The following is a 14431-nucleotide window of genomic DNA, read 5'->3' on the forward strand; positions in this document are numbered from 1 at the left end:
TGCATATTGTCACACTGAGTCAGCTCCAGTCTGTCGAGGCTCACAGTTGTCTCGTTTCATTCCTACAAGGACTTCTCAACAGGATAAACACACCATTTTAAGAGGTACATTTCAGTGGAGCTTTTTAATGGGCAATAAATCTGTGTCTACAGGCGTGGATGATACCAGAGGTACACCTCAGGGAGCACATCCATTTTGCGGTGGCCATCAGGGACAGGGGTCTTTTCATTCGCTTCCATTACTCTTATCTGATCAGAGTGAGGCACCCACTCCTTAGGCATCAAGTCACACCAAGCTTTCCTGCTGCACACATCCTTATCCTTGGAAAACTAAGAGGAACGTTAACACACATTTCACCTCTCATGATTTTCAGTGGTGATAATTCTTATTACACACTTGGATAACAAATGATTTTCAATTAACACCAATAATGTACAAATGTATGCATTTATGCATTTACATTTTTGCATTTATCTCTTGAGGGAATGTTAATTTCTAAAAAACATCAACAGTTTTCACATCAATATCATGCCGAGTGACATTTATTTCAGTGCAGCTGGGCAACAATTTACTTCAGTGGGAAAAGTCAGTGTTTACTTTTCTGAAACGCTCTTGGGAGAAACAATTGGAAAGGCAAAAAATGCTAATAATCTTCCCTTCCCGCTTCAACAGACCAGAGTGTGACACCCTAAAAAGCTTTCGGATATCAAGTCTTTGTGTGAAAGCTCTCGGTCCATAAATGCTTTCTCTTGCTGCACATCACATGCACACCGCAGCTGGATTTGACAAGTTCCTGACCCTTCATTGGGTTGGACAAAATGCATTCTGGGAAACAAAGGAAACTATGCACTTAAGTAGATGAGTCTGAGGAAAGCACAGTAGTTAAATAAATAATAATAATAAAAAAAAAAAAAGCATCTTAAGAGTTTAGTCACAAAAATATCTCCTGGGATGCATTGAGCACCAGATTAAACAAGTGTTTCTTTTGTCTCAATTATTACTGGTAGAAATGGCATCAATTGTGCTAGTCAGGGCACTCCACTGCAGCCACACTTTGCTATTTGGACTCCTACAACAGTATTTTCACATACAAATGTCTCAATTGTACCTATTCCGTAATTATATTTTAGCATCTTCAATTCTGCTTCTTTCACGATCTCAAGATCCAAATGACAGAACACTGCAGGCATCTTCTCTTTCAAGCATTACATTAGTAGAGGAAAGCGAAAGACGAAGATAAAAGGTTGGAGGGGCGGACTAAAGCATAGATGGTATCAGGTATTTTCCTAGGATCTGTGCTGAGAGGGGCGGACGAGGATCAGCAAGCTGCTGATGAAGACGTCTCTGTTCCAGCTGGAAAGAGCAGCCTCACGCTCACGTTAATCAGAGCTTGTGCTGAGCATTTGCACATAAAACAAGAGGGGAAAAAAAGCCTTTCAAGTGCTGTGAAAAAGGTTCAACATTTAACAAGTTACCATGCCAATGCAGTTTATGCACATTTTCTTTTGATTATCACAGTCGTGTTTTCTAATCTGTAAGAGAAAAAAAACTCCACCCCAACCTGATATGACCATTAAAAAGACACCATGTGGATAATCACCCCTCTTCAAGCTGAAATCTCTTCACACTGATTTAAACAATCCCCAACTAAGGATAAAAATTATATTTAAAAAAAAACCTGGGCTACTTCAGACTGCTGGAAAATGGTTTAATGGGTTAATGCAGGCATTCTTGCAGACAGCAACAACTTCATCTTTTTTGCTTCCAAACAAAAGAGGTTTCAACATCTCAACATGACGCTGAATGATGAGTAATATCATGTAAAAATGATGCTACTCTTAATTTACAAAATCCTCTGAAGTGTCGGTCACACCACACGACATACGAGACGGACTGAATAAACATGACAACCCCCCCATTCAAACACAGAATAACATTGCCAGTAGAAGTGATGCTCAGCATCCTACAAATATCCAAGCATGTTAGAGAAAATTTTTGCACATACTCAATTCATTTAATTCTGCACAAATATGTCAGATAATTGCAGAAAATAAATGGTTAAAAACAAAATTGGTACTTGGACACTTTCTTTGACAATAACATGACCATGCATTAGTCTCTCCACTTTTAGTTTACCACAATATATTGAGAATATATAATATTTGCATGTTGGCAATACTAAGGACAGAAATTCTCAAAATTTTATCTATAACAGTTCACAGACGTATGATCTGGAATATGTCATTCAATGGGAGACTGAGTAAATACTTCCATATACTTCCAATGTTTTAATATATTAGGGCCAAAGTATAGACACTTTTCCGTCTTACATGTATCATAAGAATTGACACTGGGTCTTCGCAATGGCAGATTACAATTTTTCCCCACAAATATGCAATAGAACAGACTTTCTTGTACACTGGTCTTCTGAAGATGGTTCAACTGTCATTTACATAGAAATGGTGCCATCAATATGGGGCATACACATCTTTTAAAAAGTGTAAAGAACTGACCTTGCACTGAAAGTGTTCATGCTTTTTAATGTCTAGTCACAAAACGGGCTAAACATTACAAATATATAATATTTCCCATTTAGTTAAACCTTTGTTACGTTCCTATAGAACTCCATATCAAAATGACTATTCATGGGAACTAGTGCAACCTGGAGGAGGCCTGGTCTTTGTGACAAGGCAGGCACAGAGTAAAATAGACAAAGTACTCTAGAGCAGCTCCAGAGCAATGGCAGATATATTAAGGCCATTTTTAAAATTACAGGAAAAAACAGTAGCAGACGGCTTGACTTGCTACCCGGGCTGAACAGAATCCAGTTGGGGCAGCAAAGCAAGCAAGCAACACCAATTTTACCATTTTTTTCCTAATCCACTGATGTCAGTCATCCACGTGCCAGCCTCCCCACATTCCTGGCCAGAAAGCTCCACTCTTCTTTATTCAAGTGTGTTCAGTTTTGGTGGAAATAAGAGTGGTACCCTCGCTAGTCCTTCCTTTGTAAACCCATGCTTCACACCTCCAGTAAAGTCCTGGGGCACAGTCAGGCAGTCAGGACTGTTTTAGACGCTTCCTGGGAAGACCAAAGGGTGGGCACTGTGCTGAAGCCAGGGCACGAAAGGCCTCGGCTACCAAGTGAGGATGGGATTGGATCATTGACTTCCAGCCTGCAGTCTCCATTATATCTGTGGCATGACTGTAAGCACAGGCAAAATGAAGTTAACACTCAGACATAAGAATGTGCACATTAAAAATCAATAAGCATAAATGAGATTGTAATGACAAATCAAATAAGGGGGACTTAAATTTGTGAACTGCATGGTAAACTTGAAAAGGGCCATTAGTGCTTTCCGTGCACAGGTTCAAATTAATATAGGATTGCAATGTCATTACATGTTGAATACATCAGAGACGGAAATAAGTTCAACATTTCAAGGTGCCCTTTGACAACACGCTAAATCATCTGAAAGAAAAACTTCCCTTAGCGACCACCTCCCTTTAAAAAAAAAAAAAAATCTGCAAATATTCCATTTCCATGGTTTATCCAGGTATGAGTCTATTAATAACTTGGATACAAAGATATGGAGCTTCAAACTGGAAAGGCAAATAGCACTCTGTCTGCCTGGGCTAAAACAATGAATTCTAATGCATCTGGTTCGGGGAAGAGATAAGAGTGTGTTATTAATCTTGTGTCACATATATCAGCTAATTACATACTTGCTATTCCAGTTCTTTCCATCTTTACAGCCCAGCTGTCTCAGGACACTGCACCTATGGCAAGGAGATAAAAAGGTAAGCATTCAGGGCTGGTAAACAGAAATGGCAGCAGGTATTTATCACTGGAGTTTTTTTTTTGTGCGATACTTGCCTGTTGATAAAATCTATGGCTTGTGCTTTGAGCTGCTCGGCACTGTGCAAGTCTGCGAGGATGAGGGTGTCGGCCACATTCTCCACCGAAAGGCTGTTGCACAACGCCTCTTCACACATGACCTTTAAACGCTCCAGAGCGTACTGGGGTAGGGGGGGTGGAGGGGCAAGAGGGGGACACAAAAAGCAGTGGTTACATCCTGGATGGATGGTTGATTCCCATGATTTGAGCTTTTGTTTCAAGTAGTCGGAATACACATGAAAAAATAAACATTTTCTACAAAAATGTTTAATGGACCCAAAATGTTCAACCACCAGGCTCCTGCAATATTTATTGCAATATTAGAAAATAGGAATTCCACCACTTGAAATGTGTGATTCATCACTTTAGCAAAGATTGGGATGATTTTGGAGGGGCAAATAAGGTTATTGCTCAGTATTCCGGTTCACCACTTAGTAAAAGCTCATCCATCAAATTCATGATCAGCACGATATTCATAAACGGTTTGCTCACACTAACTCAGAGGAAGTCATCTGTTAGGTGGAGAAAGAATGGGGGTGTCTAGAAAGGATAAGGGAGATTATAGAAGGCTTCATATCACAGTCCCCTAAGAACTATTGCTTTGTGTTTTTGATTTATAAATGCAACCTAACGTGAGCCCAAAATGTTTAGTCATAATGTAGGTTCTCATAATACCAGGAGATGAATTTTAATTCTGCATACAGAGAATCCACATCAGTAACTACATCCTCAACCATCTCTGTTAACTTGAATGATAAGCTTCACAAGCACAGTATCATTAGTAGTATTTGTTGAAGAGCGACTGTGCTGGATTGAAGTCTACATTTTTTCACAACCTGTACATGCAGATTCTAACAATGGGTGTTATGTCACATAAGATGCAAGCCAGCAACTGTGTAGTTGTCCTTCTAAGACATAGATGTTAAACCAAAGTACCAAATAACAATTCAAATTAACAATTCAAATTCTCATCTCAATTATTTTGATCGAGTTCATGTGAACAAGGGAAAAATTCTAAGCTGAAAAGTTGTATCCCAAGGTAATGTCAGGGTGGGGCAGGTGGCTTGATTGAATTGAATTGATCAGGTAACACCTTTACACTGCAAATGAAAGAATTGAATAGAATTGTAAATGAAACTGATTGACCAAACATGGACAGAAATAAGGAAGACGTACCTGTCTTGAAAAAGAAATGGAAGATGGATGTTTGCAAAAAAAAAAAAAAATTTTTTAAATGTTTCAATTACTTGGGTACTTACTTTATCTGCAGCTGCCAGCAAATTGTCTGCCATCTTCTCCAGGTTTGGGGCCTTTCCTGTATAGATGAAGCCCATCATTTCCTTAAAGACATCTGGGTCTACATCACTGATGTCAACACGGTTCTGCAAGGGTAGACAAACAGTTTCTGTGTTACTCATTTGTACATGGCGACAGAAAAACATCCACAAAATAAAGCTCATTACCACTGAGTAAACATGACAAAGCTTACTGAGCACTAGTTACTGTAAATGTAAAGAAGTGTAGCATTGTGTCACTGGAGTCAAGCTATTGAGAAAATCTAAAATGACCAATGACAAGAAGAGGTTGTTCTGACCTTTTTACTCTCCTCCATTTCATGTTCGAACATCGCATTAAAGACTGGTGACCTCGCTGTTGAAGAAATATATTGAACACTTATAAATATAGTGATCAGTCAACATCACCTTAAGCATGTGAGCACACCAAATCAATAATTAGTATTCATCAAAACTACCAGAATTGTCATGTACCATATAAACATACAACAATCATCTTATATTTCCAAATACATTTGTGCCAATTAGTTTGTTTTTATATATATAAAAACAACAAAACCCCTAAACATCAGTATTGACCTTTGACTTTAAGTCTTAAAATCTTGCAAAATCCGTATAGCTGCGACTTTGTCAGCATTTCCACCTGACCACTGCAGCTACCATGTCTAATGGAGACAAGCTGGAGAGGAGAGCTAGCCTCTCAATCTCCTGGATCCCACAGTCATCTGGGTCAAGCAGGGGTAGTCGGGTGGATAAGTGCCCACTGCAGAACTAGGCTGCTACAAATCAAGCCAGGAATACAAACCCTCCATAGCCTTTTAAGGTGCTTATGGCTCTCCATGAGAGGCCATTAAGAAGAGGCACAGACATGTCTTTCTAGGGCCATTTTGGGGGCTTCTCTCCTGGCTGCTGCTTGCTAAAGTGCTGGGAGCTGGAGACGATCTTACCTGCAAGGATGGATTTGTGGGCTTTGAACTCCTGCCCTCCCACATAGAGGCTGCAGTCTGTGAAGCGTGAACACTCCCACAGGTTCCCCAGGTCATCAGACAGCTGACACTCTGGTACCTTCAGCATGTTCATGTTGGACTGGCCCGAAATGTTAACCGAGTCCTGGACAACGCTTACCTGTACATGAGAAACAACATGCTAAAGCAGTCTTGTCAAGGATGAACATCTTAAAAAAAATAAATCTTTAAGGAAATGTTTTACTGCATTGGAGAACAGTCTAATCTAATCAGTGTTTAACTCCTCATATAGTGACTGAGGAACCTACAGCAGGGACTCATGCTTGCAAAAACACAACCAGTTGAAACCAAAATTAATTAGCTTTGCTGAGACACCTAATTGATGAGGAAAGGCATTTTGTCTTTAATTTGAACGTAATTTGTTTATCAAAGTGGCAATTTCCCTGAAATTGTTGAATCTTTTTGGAACTGCGATCTGGCACACTGTCTGGACTTGGCAGTGTTTGGCCAATTGCATTTACATCAAAATTTATTGATACTTCATTTAACCTGTCCCTTCAAAGAACATTTTAGGAGACATTTATTCTTCTTGACAAACTGAATTCAATTATTTCAAAAACAAACATCATTGTAAATCATTTAAAAGTGGAGGAAGCATTTCACTTACAAAGAGTTTAATGCCATCTCAAGCAAATGCCAACAGTATTTTTGTAGTTAAATGGCACTACAGCTAGAATATCAAGACTCCAGCCTAGATTCACTGAAGGTTACGTTCTGGGTATAAATGCTTCAGTCCAACAGTGGCGCAATTTTGATGCTTTTAAAAGATTCAGCAATTCAATAGGCAAACTGGCATTCCAAACTCAAGTCTATTCAGCCCACACATCACTAATTTTTGCACATCTACTCGGTACAGAGCAGAGGTTGACTGACAGTGCCACACACACTACCACGTACAGACAGGGCCAGAAAATGAACACCTGTTAACATATGAGTATATATAGAAAAAAATTATAGCATCTTTATAGGAGCAGCACAAAAATAATCAGTTTGAGACTTAATACAAAACTTCGCCAACAAAAGCAGAGTGATGCATCTTGCAACAAACAAACAAACAAACAAAAAAAACAAGCTTAGCGAAGCAAAGCGAACACCAGAGTTAATAATCTGGCCAGTGTGCTGCAGTCAGCACCTGAGGATGGACGGCAGGGAGTTAAACGGTTTGCTGTTGGACTTATGGAGTAGAGGATGAAGCAAGCTAGGCTATCAGACTGTGGCATTTCCTCTCTTAATGTAAAATGGTGACATACACGACCACCTGTGACTGGTGGAGACTGCACAGCCATCAGCCATTATCAGAGCAAAGTTACATCAAAAAATAAATAAATAAATAGGTAGAACATCCAAATAGCACCGATTAACAGTCCAGACTAATTTGTTTGTTGACCTCTAGAACAGAGAAGTGTAACCAAGCTAACTTTATCCAAATCACAATGCAAGCTGTATGTCATACTATACAGCCTCTTTGTGTCCGTTATGTGATGCAAATAACATTTGCGCCACAATTATACATACTTACTTATCAACAAAACCTTAACCATTGAAACTGACTTGATTTTCTACTACACGTAATACCAAACAAGCAAAAAGGCATTTTTTGGTATAGTAGCATGCATCATCTTGCACCATCAATGCAAGTGGACGTGAGGAAACTGAACTCGGTGTTACTGTAGAATTACAGCCTTCATCAACTGCAACCCATATCAATTTGATGAGTAAAAGTAAAGCAGCAGTATGGCGCTTACCTCACAGAACAGGGTGAGCTTGTCATCTGGTAAAAGTCCATTGGCTTCATCAAGGAGGAAATCTCTCCTAATAAATTTTTTGAAGCCCCAGTCTTTGCCTTGGACAAATCTATATGCTCTTTGGCTTTCTGTAACAGAAGGAAATTAATGTCAAGGCTTGTTGGTATAAAAAGGAACTACACATACTGTATAAATGCTTGTATATGGTGGCTTGTACTCACCCATTGCTTTCGTCTCCTCTCTTTTAGCGTTCAACAAAGAAAACTTGAACTTTGCTCTGACTTCACTTTTTGGACAACTAACAAGAAGTAAATACAATGACAAATAATCTTTGCTTTCATCATCAAGTCCCTTTGGATTGACTCGCAGACACCTGGTAAAGAGAGAACAGTGCACATCAGTTAACATTATGAACTACAGAGACGAAGACAGTCATAGCTGCTATTATCACTTTTATTTAAAAAAAAAAAAAAAAAAAAAACCTTCAGTGGTGATTTACTCTTGCTTTGAGAGACTTTATGTAATGATCAGCTATGTGCAGAGTTCTCATACGATAGGGCTGTGATAGGACAGATTTTTTCTTCTTGAAGAGAAAATGCAACATGCCTCTGTGGTTAACCAGCTCCACCACATGTCCCTCGGCTAATCAACTGTTTAGGTCCCACTGGATAAATAAATGCTGCCCCCCCTTCCCCCTTCGCTGCACCCAAAGGCCACTCATCGAGCTGAGCGCTTGGCAATGCCAGTGGGGATATTAAGTCTGTCCCAGCTCATGATAACAAGTGAAAACTGTCTAAGCTAGTGCTGACTGTTTGTACCACTAACCAACCGAAGAGTAAGCAACTTATGGGTGAGTCTATATATCCTCCTATTCCCACGATTCTTTTCAAGGCTGTTTTTCTGAGCACTTCCATGTTTACTGGTGAGTGATACCAGTGATGTCCTTTGCCAAGCTGGGCGCTTGGCAGCACTCTGCAGCACGTTTGAGTTTGAATATTGTCAAAGTTGGAAGAAAAAAAAACAAAAAAAAAAAAACATCCCGATCCCATGTCGGCATTTCAAATATTCTGAATGTGTTCATTTAACTAAATATGTATATAAATATAAAAGATATTCTTTATTTTGTTTATGGGTTTTAACTTGTCCAGCGGGGCAGTACATTTCTCTTCCAGTTGCTCTACAAATAAATCCACAGACAAACCTTAAAGATACAGAGCAGCTGAAAAGTTTTATTTCTCTAGAGGGCCTTGAACATGTGATGGAAGCTGGTCAATGACGACAAGTAAACAATGATTACTGCGTTTGATATCAGACCTCTAATGCCCTCCTGTAACTTTTGCCAGCAAAAAAAAAAGAAATGCAAATAAATAAAATGTGCAGTGATGGTGGTAACGAGCTAAACCCAGCAGTATAGGCATCATTCACTGTGCTAATGTGGTTATTGTTGCCGCCCTACCACACTGAAACATACAGACTTTTTTGTTAGGGAAAATTCAAGGACACGAAACTGGATGTGCTCAAACTGAGCAGATAAATCTAAAAACCCAATGCATATTCGGAAGCATGAATATAATTGTCTAAAACTCCAAAGGCCTACATTATTCACAAATTATCAAAGATTTTCACGTCTTACAGAAACCCCACAAATAAATGCACTAATAACTGCAGTGAGAGCTTGAGTACTCACCATTTCATCTTGTCATTAGGGCCAGAGGAGAAGGTTGAGCTTTTCAACACCTCCCCCATTTCTTCTCTGCAAAAACTAAAGTTGTTTATGGTCCACATGTAGGAAAACTTCACAACTTTGACCTTGAAACCAGAAGAGGAAACACGCAGAACCATCAGACCAAACCTGTGATTTGTTTTAAAAAACATTTTAAAGCATAGTCAAAAATAGAGATGCACCAATTGATCAGCCAGTGACCAAAATCAGCTGATTTTCAGCTTTATAGGCCATGACATGCTGATCAGCTGATTCTCTGACAAATCACCTCATCCATGTAGTAACTGACTTCCATGCAGAAACATATTGGCAATATGGAAGTTCATCAATAGGAGTAAAAAAGAAGTTCACAATGGTATAACACAGCTGTGATGTCACACTTCTGCTTGCAATGCAGAACTCTGATACGAAACCGTGTGTTGTATGCCAAACCATGATGATCAATATATATATTTTTTAAAATCCAGTTCGCACTAAACCAGGTTCCAGGAGCTAGATTTGTGAATATAATTGATTGTCACGGTGTAATGCAATTAAAAAGATGGATAGTGCCAGGGATCGGCGGGTTAGTTGAGGGAAGGAGTCACTGTGAACGGCAGTCAGTTGACAAATTGTTGTGTCTGCATTAGTGGTTTTTTTACAAACACAAAAAAGAGGAATAACATGGCTTGGCACGACACTTTGACCTCCTAACATTACAAAAATGTTTCAGAGCAAAACGTATAGATCCACTTTCTATAAGCCCACGCTTGATTACAGCCATTAGAATTATACTGATACAGCATGACTTGTTGACAGAAGACAGAAATCTAGAAAGGAGGTGTAAAATCATAAAATTAACAATGGGTGAATTCCATTTAGCTGTACAGTTTCTGGGCCCTGGTATTGTTCATACTGACTCGCTGTAAAACCAGTGGTTTACTAGGAATACTTGAATGGAACTGAGCCATTGTTAATGTTTTTACTAACAAGTGCACTTGATTGTTTACTGTGAAAGAGGCCTTTTAGCATTAAGAGAGAAAAAGAAAAGTAGGAGTATGATTCAGTGAGTTCAGTTATGCCCATACCTGTGTGTAACACCAGCTCTCTGCCACAGGTCCACTAGACATCTCCCCAGGAGGAGGTGGGGTGGGAACCCGTGACATCACCAGCTTCGAGGTACCACTCACTCTCGTCCTTAAAGCGCTAAATGTTCAGAAAAAACGATAAGTAACGTTATTTTGTCACAGATTACACATTAGCAACAGCAAGATCAGAACTAGGGATGTGCATTTTAAGCTAAGATACTATTCAACAGTCATTGGTAACTATCTAAATCAAAAACCATTTTTTATAATTGAACGAATATTTGAAAAATCATGACCCATCCCTAATCAGAAGAGCACAAAAATGAGTCATGTAATTTCTTCACATGATTTGAATCTCCTTGTATTGCTACCAAGAGGTGATCCAATAAAAATAATCTGCATACTCACTGCATCCTGAGGTCTTATAATTCAATGACACGATGTTCGTCGAAAATAACATTAATTCTACTACAGGTGTTAGTATATGCAGTGATAAGAATTGCAGATGTATTCATGCTACACAGTAAATTATGTTGTGTTCTGTGATTTCTTAAAAACCAGTTACTTCTTAAACGTAGGATGCACTGACGACACAGTTTGTCATTTCACAGTACCTAACCATGTGGCCTTACATGTGCACATCCTTGAAGGCTAAAAGATGTACATTAAAAGGATAGGGTCATCAGTTTAAGTCTGTTGTAAAACTTGATCATGCACCCATATAAAAATATGGACAGCTGTCAATTATAGTGGTGCTGCTAAATGGATGTATACTTGAGCTTCAGGCCTGATTTTCAAATGATGCATTGACGAGTCAACCTGCTAATCACAAGTTAACTGACACCTGAGGGGCAATACGTTGCCCAGATTTTCACACAACTGGAGTTTGGTCTCTGTGGAAAAGCAATTTCTCATGTCACACTATTGATAAAGTGGTGTGGCAAATTCAGTACTTAACAGTGCTGTTCAGTAAACCCTGTCAGTTGCAGTCAAGGCTATGGTCAGCGCTAGAATGCAACTTTTTTTTTTCCATATGTGGAAAAACTGCCAATTTCCTTTCACTTTAACTGTGAAAACATACATCTACATACATACGAAGGCATAAGCATAAGAACTACCATGTTCACAGAAGTGCATTTGCTCTCTCACATTAATAAAGGGATTTACATTCCCTCCTCAACTAACACTAAAAAGGGGACACATCACACTTCAGTTCATCTTTTTAACAAAGTGATGTTCATATCAAAGCCTCTTAACCACTGCTGCCCCTCTAATCGATCGATCTCAGACTAAAGTATTCCAAATTATTCTTCAAAAGTTATAAACTTGGGCCAGAATGTTCCATTTCTTCTGAAATAAACTTTGCACAGACTTAACATATTGTACACATACACATGGGTCAGAAAACTATAGTGTCTCTGTGGTAAGACGACTCTGTTGGACTACTGCTCTTCCACAAACTCTGGAATTCAAACTTTTTTTGCAAGTGCAGTCAGAGTAAAACTGAACTGTGCACACACACAATATGACTGATTGTGCGTGTGTTCACTGGGCCATTGGTTTCCAGCTTTTCCCTTAGCTTGTACAGAATACCAAAATGTATGGTATGTATGAAGTTATGTTTGATAATGTTACGTATGATAAAATGTTTACGTTGTGAGACAATGTGCCCTATGGAAGCAGGATCTGTAAAATGACATTTTTGCTTATAAATCACACAGTATTATTGCCAGAATGGAGGAATATTGAACAAACATACCTTAAGTTGAGGTCTAAAGGTATACAGAAATTTAATTTCAGGTACAAGTTAAATTTAGTTTAGTACACTGCTGCAACTGAATCACCTTTGGCGAGCTATCATGGTTAAATATGAACTCTGAATCATGCAGCATCAGCGAAGAAAGAAACCTTCTCATCACCTCTTGAATGGCTGAAATGTACAAAGATGCAGTTTTTCTATGTTATCACAGGATCCTTCATGGCCCCATCTGCATGTTCCACTCTAGAAAGAATAAAAGACAGACATTAGGCAAAGAAAACTGACCTGATCCACCTATCTAAGAGTAATTCGATGTAGTCACTACCCTTGATGGGGTATCAGGAAATAGAGCCACTATTCTTACAGTAAACCAAAACTGTCACATCTGCCAAGGAATATAAGAGGTCCAAGTGCCAATGAAAGTGACACCGCTGGAAAATAAGAGCTTTCAAACCAGTCAAGTATACCACGGTATTAAAAATTGAGGGCATCAGTTAACGTTGAGATAACAGACTGTTAACACACATGTTAGTGGAGACTTTCAGTGCGGTGCCATGCTAATTGATAACTGATTGTTCTGAAGTGGGCGTCCAACACATTTTACTTAATGCTCTTTATTATAGCCTAGCTTGTAACTGAGTGCTCGGCCTGTGAGCCAGTCAGTTAAATTAGCTAATGCTAACTCAAGATTCACCTGCAACTTTGTTTGGCTAACACATTAGCTGTGGTCGTGCTACCTCGCCTATAAACACACCAGAAAGGATGCTATCCAAACAGGCATATGGCTAGTTTGCATTAGTTGTAAGTCAAATGACTGTTTTTAACGAGCTTCGCAGCTTACTGTAGCATATGTGCTATTTGAGATGTAGCGGATGTTACTACCCTTATTGCAGAAAAAAAATCGAAATCACTAGAAAGCAACAGCTCAATGTTAGCGTAACATCAGCTTAAGAGTTAACAGTAATTTACAAAACATCGTTACCATCGCTTCACGGCTTCACTTCATGGACTTGTCGTCCTTTGTAATTTTATCCAGTTTACGTAAGAATAATGACTAAATGTTCAAATAAAATGTGCGGACCTGTCAATTCTGTGTGCATTACGTATTTAGCTAACTCAAGCTAGCATTAATGTTCTCACTAGCAAGATTAATGTTAACTTCAGTTTAGCCTGAGACCGCAAATGCAGCTAACACTGATCAGCTAGCTTAACACACAAAACATATTTAACAGTATATCTGCCCACATATCACCAGGTTGACTTACAGTGGTTAAGTTACGTTACTCCTCTTTTCCAACACAAACTAGCAAAGGATACCTCAAGTTAAATAGGCAATGTGCTGTTTAGACGCCGCGTTAACCGGTGTAAAACAAAGGGCCTTCACTGATTCCTGTGACAGGATGCTAACAAGCCAAGCTAACATAAACCCTCACGTTTCAGTACAATCTGCTGGTGGGAAAACAACGGCGGCTAACTAGCAGCTAGCCAAAGCTAATCTCTGCACTGACTGCTCGCAAAAAGTTTAAAAAGACATGGTGACGGCGTACCTTTCAATTTCATACTTCCATATATATCGAATAACGCATATAGCTTTGTGTCACAGTCGCTCCTTTCACCCTCCGTTACTTTTAACTCTTTTTTCACTCTGTCTCTTCACAGGGTTTCTTTGTCTAATTTATATCTGTGCTAGCTTACATCTGTCTAGCTGGCTGATAGCATTACAGGCTAGGAAATATACCTACTGCGCATGCGTCAAATTTGGATAACATCCAGCTCCATCTCACTTTATCAACTGATTCACAGTACAAGTGCCACCCTACTGCTGCAACATCACAAAAAATATGATAATAGTAGGGGATATGTTGAAGTACACTCTGGAGATACCAAAGTTGTAAAAGTTGTTTCCTTCTAGCCAAACATTG

General features: G+C 39.1%; 1 protein-coding gene across 1 annotated transcript; it reads right to left on the reverse strand.

Annotated features, from left to right (window-relative positions):
- Window positions 1–1992: 1992 nt before the first annotated feature.
- spopla (speckle type BTB/POZ protein like a) lies at window positions 1993–14203 on the reverse strand. Its single transcript, XM_070837867.1, has 12 exons — window positions 14057–14203; window positions 12670–12752; window positions 10751–10868; window positions 9648–9769; window positions 8182–8333; window positions 7961–8088; window positions 6138–6315; window positions 5490–5545; window positions 5155–5277; window positions 3875–4017; window positions 3724–3777; window positions 1993–3202 (listed from the first exon to the last, which is right to left on the reverse strand). Exons 3-12 carry the CDS (start codon window positions 10826–10828, stop codon window positions 3058–3060), a joined length of 1179 nt encoding a protein of 392 aa, XP_070693968.1. The 5' UTR covers window positions 10829–10868; window positions 12670–12752; window positions 14057–14203; the 3' UTR covers window positions 1993–3057.
- Window positions 14204–14431: the final 228 nt, after the last annotated feature.

Source organism: Pempheris klunzingeri, chromosome 10, assembly GCF_042242105.1.
Source record: "Pempheris klunzingeri isolate RE-2024b chromosome 10, fPemKlu1.hap1, whole genome shotgun sequence".
NCBI lineage: Eukaryota > Metazoa > Chordata > Actinopteri > Acropomatiformes > Pempheridae > Pempheris > Pempheris klunzingeri.